Raw genomic sequence first — 20,851 nt, 5'->3', positions numbered from 1 at the left:
GATGTCTTCTAAAGGTTGCATAGTTACTTATCTCCTTGGCTCGGGGGTTGCATAACTCCATACCACTCAACATTTCTCTGATAAAAATAGGGACGTCCTAAGAAAAAGTGGGACATTCTACGATGAAATCAGGAACAGGGATGTCTTCTGTAAATCCAGGACTGTCCCTGGAAAATAGGGACACTTGGAGGGTCTGAATTCTTTAAAGTTGTTTTGTCACCCTACAAATTTCCCCAAGACACATGCAAAACTGTAGCTAAAATGAGTGTGTGTGTGTGTGTGTGTTTGTGTGTGTGTACCAGAGGAATAACTTTCATTCAACCGGAGAGAGTCAGATAGCAGGTGACCTTCAGATACACTCTATTTATATAAAATTCTATAAATTATACATGGCTTCTCAATCAATATTAGGCTCCGTTCCAGGGATCCCCTTTCCCCAGTAGGAACAGAACAATTTCAGAGCCTGCAGTATTGATTCATTACTTAATATTTCTTTCTCAGCACCAGCTTTTTATCCATTAAGATGGGATTTCTCCTCCCCTCCACCTCCAGAATGGGCCATTCTAAAATCACTGTTAGCAGAATCAGTTCACCATTTTCCCACCCCTCTGGCATTGAGATACGTGTGTGTGCATTCCTAAATGTAGGGACTTTTTCTGTTTGCACCATAGGAAGAGTTTGGGGAGATGCAACGTAATTGGACATGAAGGTAAAGGTAAAGGGACCCCTGACCATTAGTTCCAGCCGTGGCCGACTCTGGGGTTGCGGCGCTCATCTGGCTTTATTGGCCAAGGGAGCCGGCGTACAGCTTCTGGGTCATGTGGCCAGCATGAATAAGCCGCTTCTGACGAACCAGAGCAGTGCACAGAAACGCCATTTACCTTCCCACCAGAGCAGTACCTATTTATCTACTTGCACTTTGACGTGCTTTCGAAATGCTAGGTTGGCAGGAGCAGGGACCGATAGACGGGAGCTCACCCCGTTGCGGGGATTCGAACCGCCGACCTTCTGATCGGCAAGTCCTAGGCTCTGTGGTTTAACCCACAGCGCCACCCGCATCCCATAATTGGACATAGCCAAGTACAAATCTAAACCAACAGGTTGACAACGGGAAGGAAGAGCCGCACCATCAAGCCACTTTTCAGTAAATTACATATAATATGCCCTATTATACCTGATAATCTCCTTTAAGCTTTATATTAACTCTCACTTTATATTAGCCCCCATCCCCACATATTATACATATTTAAAAGCATACTTCATTTGAAATATTGGTTGGTTTCTCAAATCTGGGTCTCCGGCTGTTGTTGGACTAAAACTCCCATCATCCCTGACCACCAGTCCTGCTAGCCTGGCTTTAGTTGCGATGCTCTAGTGACCTCCTTGCTTGACTGCTACAAGTCACTCTGCACAGACCTGCCCTTGAAGACACTCCAAAAGCTGCCACTAGTGCAGAATGCAGCTGTGCGTAAGATTGGCAGGTGGGGCAGTCTGATTGGACCACGTGCCACCAGTCCATTGTTGGCAGCCATCTGCCTCGAGAGACAATGGAGTGCACCTCCGGGAGTGAAGTCAAACTGCTGTGACCTTCCTGGGGTGGAAGGCTGGGCAGTGTATATATGGAGGTCCTGGGCTGTCCGGACAACAAGACCCCCCTCTCAGCCTCTCTAATGTGGTCTAAAGCGAAGCAGAGCAATATGTTTGGCACCGGCTTGGCTGCAGGAGTTGCTGGAAGGAGGCATTCAAGACACCATCCTACTGTCTCTGAATTTGTGTAGGGTTTCATCCTCAGCATTTTCTTCTCCCACAAGGTAGCGGAGATTTAGAATCATAGTCTTCCTTATCCTAGACAGGCTCCCTTTCCAGACCAACAAGCCCCATCTGCACCAAGTACGTCTCTTTTTCAGCCTCTTCAAAAAGAGGCTGCTTTGTCAGTTGTATTATCTTTATATTTTGTCATTTGCTGGCCTGGCTTCCTTTGGGAGGAAAGGCAGGAGAAGTACATATGTAAATAAATGAAACAGAATTTCCAGTCTGAGGTCATACGTCACTGAACACCGGTTGTGAGGGGAGGTCTATTTTCTCATCATATCCTGCATCTGGGCTTCCTGGAAGTTATCTAGCCACTGTGGAAAGCAGGATGCTAGATGAACCGGCAAATCTACTGCTTTCAAAGCACAACATTTTAATATCAACTTCATTAAGAAGAAAGCGATCTAACTGGCAAGCCCAGAGGGGAGAACCCCTTTTTCCATTAGTGCACTAAAAGGGAGCTTAGCATGACAACATGGATATGCAAAGCATTTCAGCTGCAAACAATATATTGCAAGGCTTGCGAAGCCGCTGTGATTTAAAGGAAAGAAGAAGAATGTTTCCAAAAGCCCCCAAATCCACCACTAGTGCAGAGATGGGGGTGGGGGAAGGAGGAATCACACAGCTTAGTATATCAAACACTCTTTATTATACAATTAGAAACAATTTTTTTAAAATAGGGATCACACACCAGTTGCATGGGGCAGATAGTAACTGATTGGGGTGGGGAACAGAGACTAAGCCCCGCTCTTTATTACAGTTCGAGGACATAAGACAGAACAGTTGCCTCTATTCAGTCCTACCGCCTCCTCCCAAATTCAAGACTCATGTTAAACTACGAAAGTGCAAGTAGGCATGGTGTTGGCTTACATGTCTTGGTCCCATCTCTGCAGCACTGACATTATACTGGGAAACAAACCTGCTAACAGAACAGAAATCCAAGGAAGAATTGAACAGACGGGTGGCACTTAGCCTCTCCTGAACTGCCCTATTTCCTCCTGCCAAATGCCTTCTTACAGCAATTTTGTCCTCTGTAACAAATGGCCTTCCCGTTTTGCAGCCCCTCCTGCAGGGAGAAAAAACTATTCAGAACTGCCAGGGAACATTTACGGAAAAGAACACGCATGGAGGAAAAGAAAGGATTTGATCCCCTTAAAGCACGAAGCTACGCGGAACCTGGTTCTGCTAAAACGAGAATCAGAATTGAAACCTGTATATGCACAATAGGCAGCTAGCTTCCAGAAGGATCTCTGGCCTCAGACTGTTTTTTTTCTCCCCACACTCACTTTTCAGTAATTTAAGACCTTTGAAAAAAAAATGCAGAGTTCTGCAAAGAGACGGCTGTTGCAAATTTGCAAAACTGCACCAAGGGAAAATGCTATTAAACAAGGGAGTAAATGGGCTCAGCTTGGGCTGAGGGTAACATTTCGGCGGCAGGCAGAACGGATCAAGGGAATGAGGACGTGTGAATGCAGCCACCTCAGCCAACAGTGGAAGAGGTACAGGGTTAAACTCAAGATTTCTGCTGCTACGTATTTTGCACCATGAAAACTTTTGCCGACTTTTGATTCTGCACAGCTTGAACCACGGAAGCGTCCTTTCCCCAGATTCCCCAACACCTGCCTAGCTCTGTGTAAACAGGCTGTGGGCCAAGTTGAATTCAGATCAGCTCTTGTCTGAGGTAAGCTCATACTGAAGATAAGCCCTTTCAGGTTTATTTCACCTACTTCCCCTTTTTAGACGCAGAGAAGATGATCTCTGGGGGGAAACAAGAAACTGAACTTCTGATCAGAAGCAGGCTAGTAAAGCGAACTTGTTAACTCATTTTCAAAAGCTGCAAGGGGATTATATTCCAAAATGTAACATTACACATCTTCCGGACTGTTACAGATAGGTAGCCGTGTTGGTCAGATACATCTGAAGAAGTGTGCATGCACACGAAAGCTCATACCAAGAACTGACTTAGTTGGTCTTTAAGGTGCTACTGGAAGGAATTTTTTTGTTTTGACTTCCGGACTGTGTGTGTGTGTGTAATGCTGCAGCTGAAAACCACCTTGGGAGTTCTAAGAAAAACAATTAGGCCGGGGTTCTGTGACAAAATATACTTCCTAGTTCACCAGACCAGTGGTTTTCAGTGTGCTGTGGCACCCTGGGGTGCCTTGAATGATGGTCAGGGGTGCTGCGGGCAACACTGGCCTCTGTCCTTCGCTCCCTTCCTCTGAGGCCCTCTGGAGTCTCTGCCTTCCAAAGGCACATGCGGCTGTTTGTTGCAGCAGCCCTGGCTACAACTTCCCCAGGTGAATGGCGTCTCTGGTGCTGGCCAAGGGGTGCTGGTTGCCAGGAGTTGAGGCGGCCTCAGAGTAAGCAAGCAAGTGGGTGAGGGAGCCCAACCAGCCGGTCTGCCAGCCCTTGCTGTTGGGAATGGACAAACAAATCCCAGACCCCTGTGGGACCGTTGTGAGGAGGTGAGGGGCAGCTCAGAGACCAAGGGCAGTAGCTGTGGCTGCCCGGAGGACTCCCAAGGAGAGGTGAGAGGAGAGGAGGCCGAGGAAACACTCCACAAGGGAGGGTGTTCAAAGAGGGTTGAGGGGTTGCCAGCCCTGCAAGGGGTGACACAACTGGGCCCCCACAGGGGTGCCAGAGAAAAAATGTAGTTGGTCAAGGGAGCTGTGGACTCAAAAAGGTTGAAAACCTCAGCACCAGACCACTGAATGAAGGGGGAGGGAGGAATCTTCATCCCCACAAGGTTTCAGAAGTGGGTCACATTGACTTAGACCAACCTCCCTCTCCACTGGAATAGCCCTTTTGTATAACCTTTCACACACAAATAAAAACAAGGTTACACAAAGGACACACCAATCCTCATCTGTTCGCATCAGAATATTTCGAAGGAGTTACAATACTTCTGGGTTTTCAGCGTTCGCGAGCCGAAATGTTCGAGGACCAAGGCATTTGAGAACCAAGGTTTCACTGTGCTACGGTTCATGGGGAAATTGTTCCATTTGGTTGTGTACTTTAGGATGTGTTTCATTTATTATTTATGCCTGTTTTCGTCATACAGTTATGTAAACCTCTCCCAGTTTTGTAAGCCGCCTTGAGTACGGTTTTAACTATGGAAAGGCGGCCTACAAACAGAACAACTTTGACTTATGTTCGCTTTGCCTCACAGAGCTCAACGAGAACCACCGACAAAATTATTCAGTTCCATCGGCATACGTCCTGGGGTTTCATATCTTGCTGTTACACTGAAACAGTAGAAGGTAACAGGTACCTTTAAACAAGAACAATATATTGTGCGTTGGATCCAAAGCTTCTGCTCTGATCATCATTTCAGCCCTGGGAAGACTTCTGTGAACAGATACTCCCATCTATCAATGGATGGAATATTGCTATTAATCACCATGCTTTGAGTTTCCAATGCTAATTTTCTATAGTTGCATTTATGCTACCAAAATGTGCTCCCTCATTTACTCCACCCAATTACATACCAGGACAAATGCACATTACCCTGGGTGTAATTCCTCTGTACTGGACCTTCACAACTGTACATTAATGCCTATTTACCAAGGGAAGACGGAGCAGAAGAGAGGGAGGAAAAAACCCTGTATTTAACATGTCCTTCATCATGCTAATTTTCCACCAGCAGTTCCATCAGTATGCATTAGTGAATGGAAAAACCTCGTTTCCCTTACACCTCTGCACCACAGGTTGGAATGCAAAGCTACACAGCAGGAAGAATTATGCACTCAAAATAAATAAAAACAAACGAACAATCATGCTTTCAGTGCAATCCTGTCTACTCAGACGTAAGTCCCACTGAGTTCAGTCAGACGTAACTCACAGGCAAGCTTAGGTAAACTGCCTCCATGCAATAATATCCTTTGCTGATTGCATATATTCTGCTTGTCAAAACAAGCGAACTATACATCGCAATGGCCACCAGGTGTCAGCGTTCCACAACTTTCTGCTGGAATATGGATTTTTTTAAACAAGTTTCCTGCAACTTCTTTAAAAAACAAAAAACGATTTACAACATTTACACTGGGAAAGGACGACTTTCCTCTAGGACCTTTCAAAAACTGCTGGTACCTTTTCAGAAGCATCTTAATACCTGACACTTGGGATAGGGCTGAGAAGGATAGAGGTCTGATGTTATAAATAGGATTTTTAAAATATAGAGTCTTTTAACTATAGTTTAAATTTACAAAGCAAAGGGCAAACACTCAGGGTCTTTTAGCAGTTAAGGCAGTACTAATTAAGTGAGCCCTGCCCACTAGAGCAGGCATCCCCAAACTCAGCCCTCCAGATGTTTTGGGGACTACAACTCCCATTATCCCTAGCTAACAGAACCAGTGGTCAGGGATGATGGGAACTGTTGTCCCAAAACATTTGGAGGGCCGAGTTTGGGGATGCCTGCACTATAGTATTCATCGCTAAATTCCTAGCAACCAGTTGGGGAGCTATTGGAAACTGCTCAAGAGATCCAAAATCTGCTCTCTGCCCCTGTCTGTTAAATGTGACACAAGTTTTAAAAGATGAAATCTAAAACCTCTCTGGGGTGCACTGGAGCTACTGATCCCTCTGAGCCCAGCTGGTCATGGAAGAAACAGAAGCAGGAGAGGCATGAAGATCAGGCCAATCCCTGCATCAGCTCCAAGCTAGCACACAGATCGGGCCTGACGCTGTTGCCAAATGGTGGCGAGACCAGCTTAGGACTGGCTCAGCCCTGTTCCATTAGGGGGGCTTTCCACAGGCAGGGGTGCCAGCAGCGGGCATGTGTTGTGGCTAAGCACAGAGGGGTCTCCACTCCGGCTACACACATACCGCCCCCAAAGTGCAGTGTAAAACAGGGGTCAGGACTGTTATGAAAGAGGTGCCAAAGGTTTGCAACCGCCTATCCTCAGATATTTTAGACTAAAACTCTCACCATCCTTTCGGAGCTGGGAACCCAAAAGATCCGGAAATCTCCAGGTCGCGGGGGGGGGGGGAGAGGCTGGCTCATGCTACACAAAGGTGATTGTGCATCTCAGAGGAAATTAAACTCACAGCCTGCAAGAGGCAAAAGGGGTTATGTTTGTGCATGTACGGTGCCATAAGGAACGAAACCTGTAAGACCAACCCTGGCATTCTGAATCATCAAACTACCTCTGTTTTGATGATCTGGTTATTCTAGAGTTGTCCAGCAGTGCTCTTTGCACTAGCGTTGCCTCTTGCATTTTTCTGGTGTCGACTGCGCGCAAATCACATTGCTCCACCTGCTCTACACCTCTATTATTATTTTTTTAAAAATACACTAGGTTAACGTTCAACACTATTTGCAAGCGGAGGTTTAAGGCTATGAGCACCGACTAATGAAGAGCTCAGCATGTCTGTAAAACAGAGCGAGTCTAGAAAGATGGGAGTCCATCTGGAAACACCACCTGTCCCTGGTGACATTCTGGAGACAACCAGAATAGTATTCTGGACAGTGATCTGGTGAATGTGTTTGCGGCAGCTCTAAGAAATGGAAGGCTGGTTCCCAAAACTGGATCACAGCCAACTCATCTCCTGCTTTTTCTCGTATTCAGTTCTCTCTTCTACATTTCTTAAAGTATGCAGGTGTGCAACACAGATATTTAAACCAAATTTGCAACGTCACAGTTATCTGATTAAGAATACTGATAAGAAAACTGCGGACTAGTAATAAGTATGTTTCAGAAACCCTAACTCAAAAAAACTGAAGCTTCGCGATCCTGCCTACCCGAGCTACCTCCACCTGGCCTTTTTTTTTTATATATCGGTTCCCGAAGAGGCCTAATAATGTCGCCGTCACAACCCTTTCTTCTGCAACACGTCCCCGTTGGGTTTTGGGGACGAGCCGTTTTCCATTGCTCTATTGGCAAAGTTCCAGTCCACGGGGCAGAGGAGCTGCTGAGTCTTTTTGTATGTCCAGTAGGGGTTAAGTATTATGGTGACGGCACTCATTCCTGTGAAGACGACAGCAAAATGCAGGAGGCCCAGGTTCTCCACAACAGCGTTCCAGTTAGAAATACATACCCACCACATATGGTAGGTAAGAATCATGCGGCAATGGAACATGTGGATCATCAGCCACTGGTTTGCCTTCCAAAAGGAAGTGTTTGCCAAGCCGACCTGGAAGAGAAGATAATCAAAAGTTAAGACTCTATATAGAACGCATATTTTTCATGGGAGTTATATTCAGAACACATTTCACCTCAAGTAACACCACCAAGAACATGTGCAAAGTTTGCCAGTACAGTGGTGCCTTGGTTCCCAAACACCAAAAATCCGGAAGTGTTTTCGGAAGCCGAACGGCCGATGAGGCTGTTGGCTATTGTTTCCAGGGCACCTGCACCAATCAGAAGCTGTGCCTTGGTTTTTGAACATTTCGCAAGTCAAACGGACTTCGGGAATGGATTAAGTTTGGCGCTTTTGTTTTTGCTATTTATTTTGCGTTTTTTGTTTTCGAGGCTTATTTTGGTTAATTTATTTTTGTGACTGTGTGGAACCCAGTTCAGCTACTGATTGACTGATTGTGTGACTGCGGAAATGGATAAAAGCCCCCCATCTTTTTCTTACCTGCACTATCATCAGTGCAGGTAAGAAAAAACACACCCTAATTTAAAGTTTTATCATCTACAATACTGTCTTATTTATTTTATAGTTTTTTTTACTTTATTATACAGTATTTTATTATACAGTACATTGATTATTGCTTTCATTTTATGGATCAATGGTCTCGTTAGATAGTAAAATTCAAATTTATTTGCTGTTTTAGGGGTTGTTTTTAAGAGTCTGGAATGGATTCATCTGTTTGGCATTACTTTCCATGGGAAAGCACGCCTTGGTTTTGGAACGCTTTGGTTTTGGAGTGGAATTCCAGAACGGATTAAGTTTGAGAACCAAGGTACTACTGTATAGATATTTACACACCAAACTTTCTGGAAGTCAATTGTTTTAAAATGCCAGGAGGCTTTTAAACAGCCATCTTCCAAGAGGAAGAAATACGCTGGTATTGAAAGCAATAAGTTTGGGCAATGACTGACGACTGGAACGTGAAGATGACAGGCATCTCAGAACAGCAATACGGGTCGTTCCCAAGAGCTGATACTAAGACATGCACCTTTCTCAATTGGGGGTGTGGTGCCTCTGAGGACCAACAAGAGTTGCTCCTCAGCGTCTTAGAAACTCTGATCTATAAGCTAGGAGCCAAATGGCTCCTTAAGCCAAGGATACAGTAGCCAAGATGGAATGTCTAGTTGCCCATTTGGGGGCAAGGCAGCTCTAAAATCTTATTTTTCAAAGGATGGACGGACTGTAATGGATTCTCAGTTAAACGTCTGGCCAGTTCAGATGACAACCTTGAGCTCAAGTTAAGAGCTTTGAGAACTTAAAGAAGAAAAGACACTTGATCCAGGGACTGTCCATACACACACACACACACACACACACACACACACACAGGTCCAGCGCTGAGGGCCTTCTGGCGGTTCCCTCATTGTGAGAAGTGAGGTTACAGGGAACCAGACAGAGGGCCTTCTCGGTGGTGGCGCCTGCCCTGTGGAACACCCTCTCTTCAGATGTGAAGGAAATAAGCAGCTATCCTATCTTTAAAAGACATCTGAAGGCAGCCCTGTTTAGGGAAGTTTTTAATATTTAATGCTGTACTGTTTTTAACATTTGATTGGGAGCCGCCCAGAGTGGCTGGGGAAACTCAGCCAGATGGGGCAGGGTATAAATAATATCTTCTTCTTCTTCTTCTTCTAATATATGTGTCCTGTTCCTTCCTCTTTTTCTCAATTGTTTCATCACCTGAGAATACTCTTCACAACTGTGAGGTAAGTGAAAACAAGCTGCAGCGATTCACACTGTTCACTGCTCCTGCTCAGGCTGCACAGAAAAAGTATTCTCATTACATTACAAGCCATTCTCATTACATTACAGATCTTAAGGATAACCCATAGTATTAGAAAAGAACACAGGAGAAATCTTTGCATGAAGACCCAACACAGCAGTGAAGTTTGAGCGCTTATAGTGGACAGCTAAGCTTCCCAATGCAGGAGCCTGTTAATTTAATGTTTACTCAAAAACAAAGAGTCAGCATTTGGGCGAGTCTGCCTTAATTAAACTCTTTAATGTGAGTTAAAGAAAAAGCTGCTACCAGATTGTCCCTGGCTTGTGTCCCTGAATATGGAATAAGCAGGTTCCATTAAACCAAGTCCAAAAAAAAGGCTTGAAACTGAAGACAAGTTTATCTCTAGAACTTTACAGAAGGAAGGTTTCTTGTTCTCTGTCATGGATGGCAATCTCTCTACATCAAAACACAACCAGCAGAAAGACTCACAAGCAGTGATGTATCTGAGAAACGCACAAAAAGGAAACAATAATACAAACAGGACAATCGACAATAGAAGAATCAGTTACAAATCAATTTCAACCAATAAGCCTTTTTCAAAATGTGTCGCAATTATCGAAAGTCCTTGGGGGAAAATATTTTGAACCAACGTCTTTGGGGAAATGTATCCAAAGTCCTCATGTGCATTTTGTATTTTGACTCAGCATCTTTCTATCTTGTTAACAGGCTGTTGTCCAAGATGCATGTTGGATTGTTTGACTCAAATTGCATCTAGCCTTTCTTTCCAGGACCAGAAAAGAATGCTCTCCCATCATTAAGGCCCCCTAAAAAAACTAAACGAAAACACTATCCAAAATGCCTTTTCAGAGGCTGCAGGTGGATGGAAGAGAGAAGGAAGGAAAACTTGCCTTCCATGAACTGCCTAAAGCAGGCATAGGCAAACTCGGCCCTCCAGATGTTTTGGGACTACAATTCCCATCATCCTTGACCACTGGTCCTGTTAGCTAGGGATGATGGGAGTTGTAGTCCCAAAACATTTGGAGGGCCGAGTTTGCCTATGTCTGGCCTAAAGCTAACTTATCTTAGGATCGCTAGATAAATCCTGGCTAAAACTGGATTCCACAGGGCTGCAGGTTTCAAAACTGCAGACTATGTCTATTTCCAACAAAGCAAAATAGGTTGTTAGTACAAACTTCATGTTTATATAGTAAGATCATGCCACAGTTTCTAAGCAGGGGACAACCTGACCACTTTAAAAGAGTATGCAAGAGAAAGATAAATGTTTAATTGTTCCTTTGACTCGAATGCTGGCGTGGTTTCTTTGTTTGTAAATAGCACCCTGTGATCAGCATGCCATTCCCTCTAATTTTTGATGGGTGGTAACACACAAAACAGTATTATTATTATTGTTTATTCAAATTGTACACCACCCTTTATCAAAAGATCTCATGCATTTCCTGCAAAAGAGACACAAACCTCTAATTCCTGAGTATGCTCAAGCTACCCAATATCAGAAGTGCTAGTTGAAAAGTAGAGCAAGGAATACAAGATTAATAGGTGAGAGTACTCCTGAGCAGGTGCAGAGTGCCTTTCCCTGAAGATTAATGCCCCAAATGGAATTAATCTCAATGAAACACAGAAGAAGAAGAAGAGGAGGAGGAGGAGGAGGAGGAGTTTGGATTTGATATCCCGCTTTATCACTACCCTAAGGAGTCTCAAAGCGGCTAACATTCGCCTTTCCCTTCCTCCCCCACAACAAAAACTCTGTGAGGTGAGTGGGGCTGCGAGACTTCAGAGAAGTGTGACTAGCCCAACAGCCCACCCAGCAGCTGCATGTGGAGGAGCGGAGACACGAACCCGGTTCCCCAGATTACGAGACTACTGCTCTTAACCACTACAACACACTGGCTCTTTCCCAACAGCTGTTCAGTTTGTGAGAATGTTCAGAATTTTCGCAAGCGAAGTCGAGAATAGAGTTTGAATTTGCTATCTTCGTAAGCCGAGGGCACTACACTAACAACAACACATACTGGTTTTGAACGATGGTCACTTTCCACTGTTTATAGCTAATTCCATCCAGAAAGGATGCCTGAAAAGTCTAAAATCAACTTTATCAAGGGTGGTTTCTGTTCTTTTATGTGCAGGCGATGGGGTTCTCCTGCATGTGTAGGTCTAAAAACATAACAGTGGGAGCTTGGTGAATATTGTAAATATGGAAAATCTAGAGATTAATTACTCAGAAACCAAGGCTACGGTCTTTGGAAAAGGAAGGCAAGAAACTCCCGACTGTTGTATTTGGCAATAACAGCTAGAATATTATTTGCACAGAAATGGAAGGAAGAGAAGTTTTAGACAAAGGAGGAAGAGCTTTTGAAAGTAATGGACTATGCAGATATGGCAAAGCTGACAGCGAAATTAAAGAGATCAAAATGATGAACTTTATATAGAGTACTGGAGGCCTTTCATGGACTGTTAAAAAAATATATTGCAGTCAAATGAAATCGTGGGCAGGATTCGAGATAAAAGCAGCGGACGAAAAATGATAAAATAATTGTAACAGAGAAACTTTCTGTAATCGATAATGATATAATGCAGTAGAAAACGTTTGAGTAAAAACGCTGTGGAGGTGAGGGTGGGATGTCAGCTTATGAAACAATGCAATTATTTTGACTGGAAGGTTATTGTGCAAATGTTTTGAAATACCTGATAACAAATTATATATAAAGAAACTCCTGAGAGTCAACAGATGAGCAACCAACAGATCACCATTACAAATTCAAAAATCTAGGTTTTTGTTGCTGTTTTATAAAAAATACACTTTCTGGGAAGACTTCTAGGAAGGCCATAAAGCTTTCAGCTTTAAGTTAGAAGCTTGGGCGCCATACTAGACCTTTATCATACAAAGGTTGGTTGTCTAAATGTCCCTGGCCAGGAGACTGGACCTTTGAAGATCACCACCCTCCAGAAAAGATGCAAACCTGACAGTGTTCATCTGAGCAAGGTATTAAAGGCCTCATTTGTCCCCTCCAGGCCTTGGCAGGCCAAGCTTCTCAGACGGAACTCTTTTGAGGCACCACACCTCTGGCCTGCCTTGCCCCAAAGGCTTCCACTCAGAAGACAGGGCAACACAGTTTGTGATGGTGGTATTAATAGGACGGTGGTTTTAGACCAGGGGTTGGCAAACTTTTTCAGCAGGGGGCCGGTCCAATGTCCCTCAGACCTTGTTGGAGGCCGGAATATATTTTGAAGGGGGGGGGGAAAAGAATGAATTCCTATGCCCCACAAATAACGCAGAGATGCATTTTAAATAAAAGGACACATTCTACTCATGTAAAAATACGCTGATTCCTGGACCGTCCGTGGGCCGGATTTAGAAGGCGACTGGGCCAAATCCGGCCCCCGGGCCTTAGTTTGCCTACCCATGTTTTAGACCTTTGCTCACCCAACATCTCACCTTTAAAAGCATCCACGATATGCAAGTGAAAGGCGTGCTCATTTCCAGCAACATTCCCATCAAGGGGATGTAGTGCCCGGATTTTATGTTGGTGACCAGACCGAAAAAACCACCAAACGCAAGGAAATGGTGAACGACTAAGAACGAGTCAAATGTCCTGAAGACAACGTTGGAAACGTGAACAGCTACATTTTCGAGCAGGAAGAAGCCAGAGGCTATGAGGCAGTTGAACCAGCTCCACTCCTGCTGGGAGTACACCTTGTCGGCTTGAAAAACCGGATCGAAAAGCAAGGCCCACAAGCCGGCAACACAACTCTGGATGCCAAATACGCCTCGCGTAGCAGCCAGGTTCCAGAAGACTTTCTCCTTCGCCGGCAACGAGCGGTAAGTGGCTACCAGCCACGAAGACAGGCAGTGTGAGAGGCAGAACACTCCCAAGTAGAGGAAGAAGCCGGCCGCCACTAGCTTCAGACGGACTTCCCACAGAACGTAATCCCACGAAAACAGGGACGAGGATGTCGGCCCAGCAGTTTCAAGATTCATTTCTTCAGTTCACGCTGCAAAGCTGAACTTGTGAGAGTGTGTTTCCCCACAACCAAGAAGTCCTCGCCCACGTGTCGGGCCTGCTTAAGGATCTCGAACTTCTGCCGTTATATTTAGCTGTGGCCCAATACACGCTGCCATCTGCAGAGGAAAACAAAGAGGAAAGCTATACAGTGGTACCTCAGGTTACAAACACTTTGGGTTACAGACTCTGCTAACCCGGAAGTAGTACCTCGGGTTAAGAACTTTACCTCAGGATGAGAACAGAAATTGTGTGGCGGCAGCGGGAGGCCCCATTGACTAAAGTGGTACCTTAGGTTAAGAATGGTTTCAGGTTAAGAACGGACCTCCAGAACGAATTACCGTATTTTTCGCACCATAGGACGCACTGGACAATAGGACGCACCTTGTTTTAGAGGGGGGAGAACAAGGAAAAAAAAAATCTCTCCCTCTTTGCCCAGAGCTCCTTCAGTGAAGCGGCAGGAGGCGCTGTGCGGAGAGGGGGAGAATTTCCCCCCTCTTGTTTTCCCCCTCTAAAACAAGGTACCGTTTAAGGTGCGTTCAGACGCCTTCAGGCGGCTACCTTGGAAGCCTGGAGAGCGAGAGGGGTCGGTGCGCACCGACCCCTCTCACTCTCCAGGCTTCAGGTTCCTTTCGACCTGCTCTTTGGGGCTGGCAGGGGGAAGCCCACCACCAGCCCCAAAGAGCAGGTCGGGGAGCAGCGCAAAGGCGCGCGGCTATAGAGGCTCCTGCCATAGCCGCATGTCACCTCTCCAGCCAGGAGAGGGTCGCGGGGGGGCTTCTTTAGCCCCGTGCGCGCTCTCCCAGCTGGAGAGATGGCGCATGGCTAAAGAGGCTGCTGCAATAGCTGCGTGTCACCTCTCCAGCTGGGAGAGGGTAAGCGGGGCTTCTTTTAGCCCCGCGCGCGCTCTCCCAGATGGAGAGGTGGCGCGCGGCTATAGAGGCTCCTGCCATAGCCGCGCGTCACCTCTCCAGCCGGCAGAGGGTCGCAGGGCTATTCTGTCTTTGCTCCATAGGACACACACACATTCCCCCTTCATTTTTGAAGGGGAAAAAGTGTGTCCTATGGTGCGAAAAATACGGTAAGTTCGTAACCAGGGGTACCACTGTAGAAAGCTATATGCATGTTTGTGTGCCAAGGCATGTGGGCACACTCATGCCTCACTAGTAGCTCTAACAACCTGCAATCAAGTGATGATGCATGCATTAGCAATAGCAATAGCAGCACAATTAACTGCTTTCCCATGTCCTCTGCCCACTTCCTTCCAGGTAACATCTGGATCCACTGAGGGCAGGGCCGGTGATGGGGTTCCTTGTCACCCATCATCAGGCCCCGCCCACATGGCCCCGAATCCAAATGCTGGAAATTTGAAGGCTTAGAAGTTGCGACACTAACTGTATCCTATTTTACAGCATTCACCTGTAATGCAAACATACACTTCTTTTTATCTAAACCCACTGGCTGTGACGTGGATCCCAGGAGGCAAACTGAAGAGAGAAAGGATTTAGGGGCAGAGAAGAGAATCTGCTTGGTGCGGCCTATAGGTTTACTTGTCAGATAAACAAACAGATGAACAACTATATATATATATATGGCTTTTAGAAGACATCCGAAGGCAGTTCTGTACAGGGAAGTTTTTAATGTTTGGTGTTTTATTGTGTTTTTTGTATTTTGCTGGAAGCCATCAGAGTGGCTGGGGCAACCCAGCCAGATGGGTGGCATATAAAAAAATAAAATTATTATTATTATTACTTGTCACTGACAGGTAAAGGGCACTGAAGTGTTCTTCTGCAAGGGCTTTTTACCAGTCCTTGGTGTGTAGGGCCTCATTTAGCAAGCTATTACATACATCCACACAAGCATGATTCAGATTATGGTCTTAATTGAATATAGCTTAAAACGCATCTGTATAAAAGCTCTAAGCGCTTTTTGTAACCATTTTGGAGAATTTTTTTTAACCAGTTGTCGTGCTTTCAATTGTGATTTCTGCATTTGTAAACAACTTTTACTGTGTTTGTTTAACTACCATATAGAAAACAATAGTTACCAAGTCTGGCAGAAACAAAACAAAACACTGTAGTTATCTGATGAACAAGCAAGAGCAGCTATGAATACAACCAAGCAGGAAATATCTTGAACAGTTCGGCTGAAGAGTCCCTCTCCACCACACACACACACACACATCACAAAGTTTCAGACTATTTGTCCACTCAGCCCAGAAACATCTCCTCTGAGTGGCAGAAGTTCCACACATCAGCTGCTACCTGTTCCTTTTAAACTGGAGATCCCAGGGATCAAAGGTGGGGATGTCTACATGCAAGTGGGTCACTGAGCAGTGACCCATTTCCTATAATATAATATGACAAAAGAGCACAATTCTGCCAACAAATACTCCACCCTCCTCAGGCCCCATGCAACTACTGCATGCCTCTGAATCATGGGCAAAGAATCCCATGCCAACAAATGGTCAGTTGTTCAGCATTTTAGTGTTTTACGACCATGATTTTACGGTTTCATGATGATGCATTTGCCCTTAGATTGCTTTGACATGGTTTTGTTTTGTTTTTTTTGAGCTGGCAGTTTATTTGGTTCCAGCCTTACTTATTTCAGGAGACGTAAATTGAAATACTCTACCTAAGTGCAAACTATGGCAAGTTCTTAAAGAAATGGGAGTGCCTGATCACCTCATCTATCTCCTGAGAAATCTCTATGTGGGACAAGAAGCTACAGTTAGAACTGGATATGGAACAACTGACTGGTTCAAAATTGGGAAAGGAGTACGACAAGGCTGCATTTTGTCTCCCTGCTTATTTAACTTATATGCAGAATTCATCATGCGAAAGGCTGGGCTGGATGAATCCCTAGCCGGAATTAAGACTGCCGGAAGAAATATCAACAACCTCAGATATGCAGATGACACAACCTTGATGGCAGAAAGTGAGGAGGAATTAAAGAACCTTTTATTGAGGGTGAAAGAGGAAAGTGCAAAATATGGTCTGAAGCTCAACATCAAAAAAACGAAGATCATGGCTACTGGTCCCATCACCTCCTGGCAAATAGAAGGGGAAGAAATGGAGGCAGTGAGAGATTTTACTTTCTTGGGCTCCATGATCACTGCAGATGGTGACAGCAGCCACGAAATTAAAAGACGCCTGCTTCTTGGGAGAAGGGCAATGACAGGCCTAGACAGCATCTTGAGAAGTAGAGACATCACCTTGCCAACAAAGGTCCGTATAGTTAAAGCTATGGTTTTCCCAGTAGTGATGTATGGAAGTGAGAGCTGGACCATAAAGAAGGCTGATCGCCGAAGAATTGATGCTTTTGAATTATGGTGCTGGAGGAGACTCTTGAGAGTCCCATGGACTGCAAGAAGATCAAACCTCTCCATTCTGAAGGAAATCAGCCCTGAGTGCTCACTGGAAGGACAGATTGTGAAGCTGAGGCTCCAGTACTTTGGCCACCTCATGAGAAGAGAAGACTCCCTGGAGAAGACCCTGATGTTGGGAAAGATGGAGGGCACAAGGAGAAGGGGGCGACAGAGGACGAGATGGTTGGATAGTGTTTTCGAGGTTACCAGCATGAGTCTGACCAAGCTGCGGGGGGCAGTGGAGGACAGGAGTGCCTGGCGTTCTCTGGTCCATGGGGTCACGAAGAGTCGGACACGACTAAACGACTAAACGACTAAACAACAACAACAACACCTAAGTGTCTTGCTTTCATGTTCTACACTTTCAGCTCAATTACAGTGGTACTTCGAGTTACAAATGCCTAAGGTTACAAACTCCGCTAACCTGGAAGAGTTACCTCGAGTTGAGAACTTTGTCCCAGGATGAGAACAAAAATTATGTGCCGGCAGTGCAGCAGCAGCAGCAAGAGGCCTCATTAGCGAAAGCGCGCCTCTAGTTAAGAACAGTTTCAAGTTAAGAAGGGACCTCCGGAACAAATTAAGTTCATAACTAGAGGTACCACTGAAGTCCCTTAACTATTGAGCACTTTACTCATAAGGAAGCCTTGTTGAGTTTAGGGACCCTTATTGATTTCAGAGAAGGGAAGAGAAGAGAGAGCAAGTTAAGGAAGAGAAGATAACTTCAGAAAGTTTTAACCACACACAGCGGACAACGCTAATCACAATCCATCTTCATGCTGTGTCTAGCCTGTCATTTCTATTGTGTTTTTGATATGCCCCCCCCCCCAAACAAGCATTGAGCATTGAATTGAGAAAAAGGAACAGCTGCATTTCAGGCTGTAACATGCACATGATAAACTAAGAGCAGTTTACTTTTCATCAGGTTCCTGTTAATACATGAGAACCGCCTGTCCAACAAGCCAAAATTAGACCAGGCCATGTTATTTTGTCACGCAAAGGAACAATTATAAAGGAAAGAATGATCAGCTAAAGACAACATTACCGCAGTTTCTGGTTGCTCCGCTACTCTTTCTAAAACAAGCTAGCTCATCGATCTGAGAGGTCATGCGAGGTGCTGTGGTTTAAATCGCCTCTCACCCTCCCAAACCGTCCTTCGGAGAGAAAGCAAACAGAACAAAGTTCTCCATGAGATCTTCTTTCCAGAGCAGGGCCGGCCAATAACGGTTAATCGCATCCTGCCTTCGTCTGGCTTCCAAACCTACAGATCCAAATTCACCCTTAGGAGGAAGATATTAGAAAACAGCAAGGAGGGGGGGGGGGTCCCAATAACAACCTCCTCTCCCCCTCCGCCCCTACCTACCAACTAGCCCCCAGGAATGCCAGCTTGGCTCCGCGACCGTGGGTGCCCGGGGAAGTGGGCGCCATGCAGAGCGCATGGCTCTGGCACCGAACTTTGTGGGTGCCCAGCCCCTCCGTGGGGAATTTTGTGGGTGCTCAGGCACCCAGAGCCCCAGGGAGATGTGGCACCTATGTCAGCCCCACCGGATCGCTTAAGTTCACCGCAACTGACACAACAGCCCAGACGATGAAACGCACCCCAAGAAGCGCCGGGTAGCTCTGGAAACTTCGCCGTTCCAACCCCCCCGATTTTGGCCTCCGTGGAAATAAAGTAAAATAAAACGCATGTTATGCTACTTACCGGATCCGATGTTGCAGGGACAGAGGCCTCCAGTCACTTGATCTTGTTGCTGCTCCTCGCAACTGCCCTACCCCGGGCTTCCCGTCATGCGCCTCTCGGCGAATGGCGAAAGCCCGGTGCGCCAGGAAGCGCAAGGAGGAAACGAGGCGCACGCAAAGGAGACACATAAACAAGCATGCAACTGCTTCCCCCCTTCCTCTTTCTGGGTGTGTCTCTGTGTGTGCGTGTTTTTTTCTTGGGGTGGGGGGTGGAGCCCTGTAATTTGGAGCAAACCATTTTGTTCCACCGGCAGGGGGGTGGAGAAGATCGAGGAGGAGGAGGAGGAGCGCACCGAGCAGGAGCAACCAGCCTCTCCACCCTTGGGTGGGAGGGATCCTGGCCTCCTCGGCCGCAAAGCGTAGGAAAAGCATTTTAGACGAGCTTGCAGGGAGAGGCCGCGTTGCAAAATCGGAGGAGACGCCGTTTGTTGAACCAAGCACAAGGTCCCCCTTGTGATGTTAGCTGCTAAATATAAAGAGATCGCTTCGCAAGAGGCGCCTGACTCCCACTCACGTGACGAGTTTCACGAGGCAAATAAGCCTTTTTGAAAAAGTGCTAGTATGAGCGCTTGGTGTGGATGCAGCAGAATTCACTTCCAAGTAAATAGTTGCAGGATCAGATTCATGATGATGATTAGACTGCCCTGTAGCCGCAGGTCTCAGGGCGGTTACAGAAATCACAGGGCGGTTATAAAACCACAATATAAAAACAAAATACATGATAAAAACGAAAATAGCCCAATAAGCCCCTCTCCCCAACACATTTTAAGAGGGCATTGGCTAAAGAGGAACGTTTTTGCTGGGCTCCCAAAATGTATAATGAAGGCACCAGGCAAACCTGTTCCACAAACGGGGAGCCCCTGCAAATTCCTGTAATCTTGTGTGTAGGTACTTGGAAATAAAGGCCATTTGTTTTTATTTTTGGGAAGTGTGTAGGATGGCTGCCGGGCCATATATGTCATAGAATCACAGAGTTCGAATGGATCACAAGGGTTATCTAGTCTTTTGCCCAACATGGGCCTCTAACAATCCTGAGTTTAAGGGTCTCATGCTCTACCTGCTGAACTATCCCAGGAAATAAATATCACTTACGCTTCATGGGACTTACTCCACAGAAAGCGAGCACAGGATTGGACAGCAGCCCGAGTACATTCACTTGGGAGTCCGGTTGTTAGGGTAATAAGTACCAGCTCCAATTCACTGCCTGTTTTAGAGTGAAGCTCTGCTGTGTTTAGTGTGGTTTTATTTACAAGCATGCCTCTTACATGCGAGTAAGCCCTACTGAATTACTCATGCAGAGGATGAGCAGCGCTTGCCCTACAATCCAAACACGCATACCAGGGGAAAAACCCCAAGTATTAACTACTCCATTAACAACGTTGACGTTGCAGTGACAGTGAAAAACAGGCAATCAAAAACAAACTGACAATTAGTACACTATTTCTAATAACCAGCATGGGAATAATACAGTTTAAAATGCCACTTGAACAGGAAAGTAACTGCGCCTCAGAGATGCTAAAAAATTATGGCATGTTATGTGTCTGCGGCAGTTCCGCTAGCTGATATCTTGAGACGGGTGTGCCAATTGCACAACAGCCAACGTGTTTTGTGTAACTCATTTTTTCTCCATATAATTATTCTGGGGAAGTGAAAATGGTCCCCCTGCCTGCTTTGTTGTTTTTCTCATCTTGTGACAGTGGTAAAAAGGAGTTCTGTGGGGTGCTCAGGGTGGCCACGCTGCATCTGTTCTTATTTTCTGATCCTTGTAGTTAAGAATAGGTAGTTGTGGGGCTGTCCCTTTTGGTTTCTTAAGAGGCTCCTATCTCAACAACAACAACAACAGGGTTAGCTTTTCCCCACTATGGAGATTCAATGGTGGGAAATCAATGGACCATTAAGATGAGAGGGCAACCAAGATTATCACCAGGGGTCTGGAAACCAAGCCTTATGAGGAAGGCGTGAAGGAGCTGAGTACAGTGGTACCTCGGGTTACACACACCTTATGTTACAGACCCCGCTTAACCCAGAAATAGTACCTCGGGTTAAGAACTTTGCTTCAGG

The 20,851-nt window shown here is 45.7% G+C and overlaps 1 protein-coding gene across 1 annotated transcript; it reads right to left on the bottom strand.

The window, feature by feature from the left end:
- Window positions 1–2,438: 2,438 nt before the first annotated feature.
- Window positions 2,439–18,947, bottom strand: CLN8 (CLN8 transmembrane ER and ERGIC protein). The gene is made up of 3 exons (XM_079971164.1): window positions 18,753–18,947; window positions 13,122–13,805; window positions 2,439–7,944 (listed from the first exon to the last, which is right to left on the bottom strand). Exons 2-3 carry the CDS (start codon window positions 13,662–13,664, stop codon window positions 7,621–7,623), a joined length of 867 nt encoding a protein of 288 aa, XP_079827290.1. The 5' UTR covers window positions 13,665–13,805; window positions 18,753–18,947; the 3' UTR covers window positions 2,439–7,620.
- Between the last annotated feature and the right edge of the window lie 1,904 nt (window positions 18,948–20,851).

Source organism: Podarcis cretensis (assembly GCF_951804945.1).
Source record: "Podarcis cretensis genome assembly, chromosome: 3".
In the NCBI taxonomy this organism is placed as follows: domain Eukaryota; kingdom Metazoa; phylum Chordata; class Lepidosauria; order Squamata; family Lacertidae; genus Podarcis; species Podarcis cretensis.
This window is presented reverse-complemented; position numbering and strand designations above follow the sequence as displayed.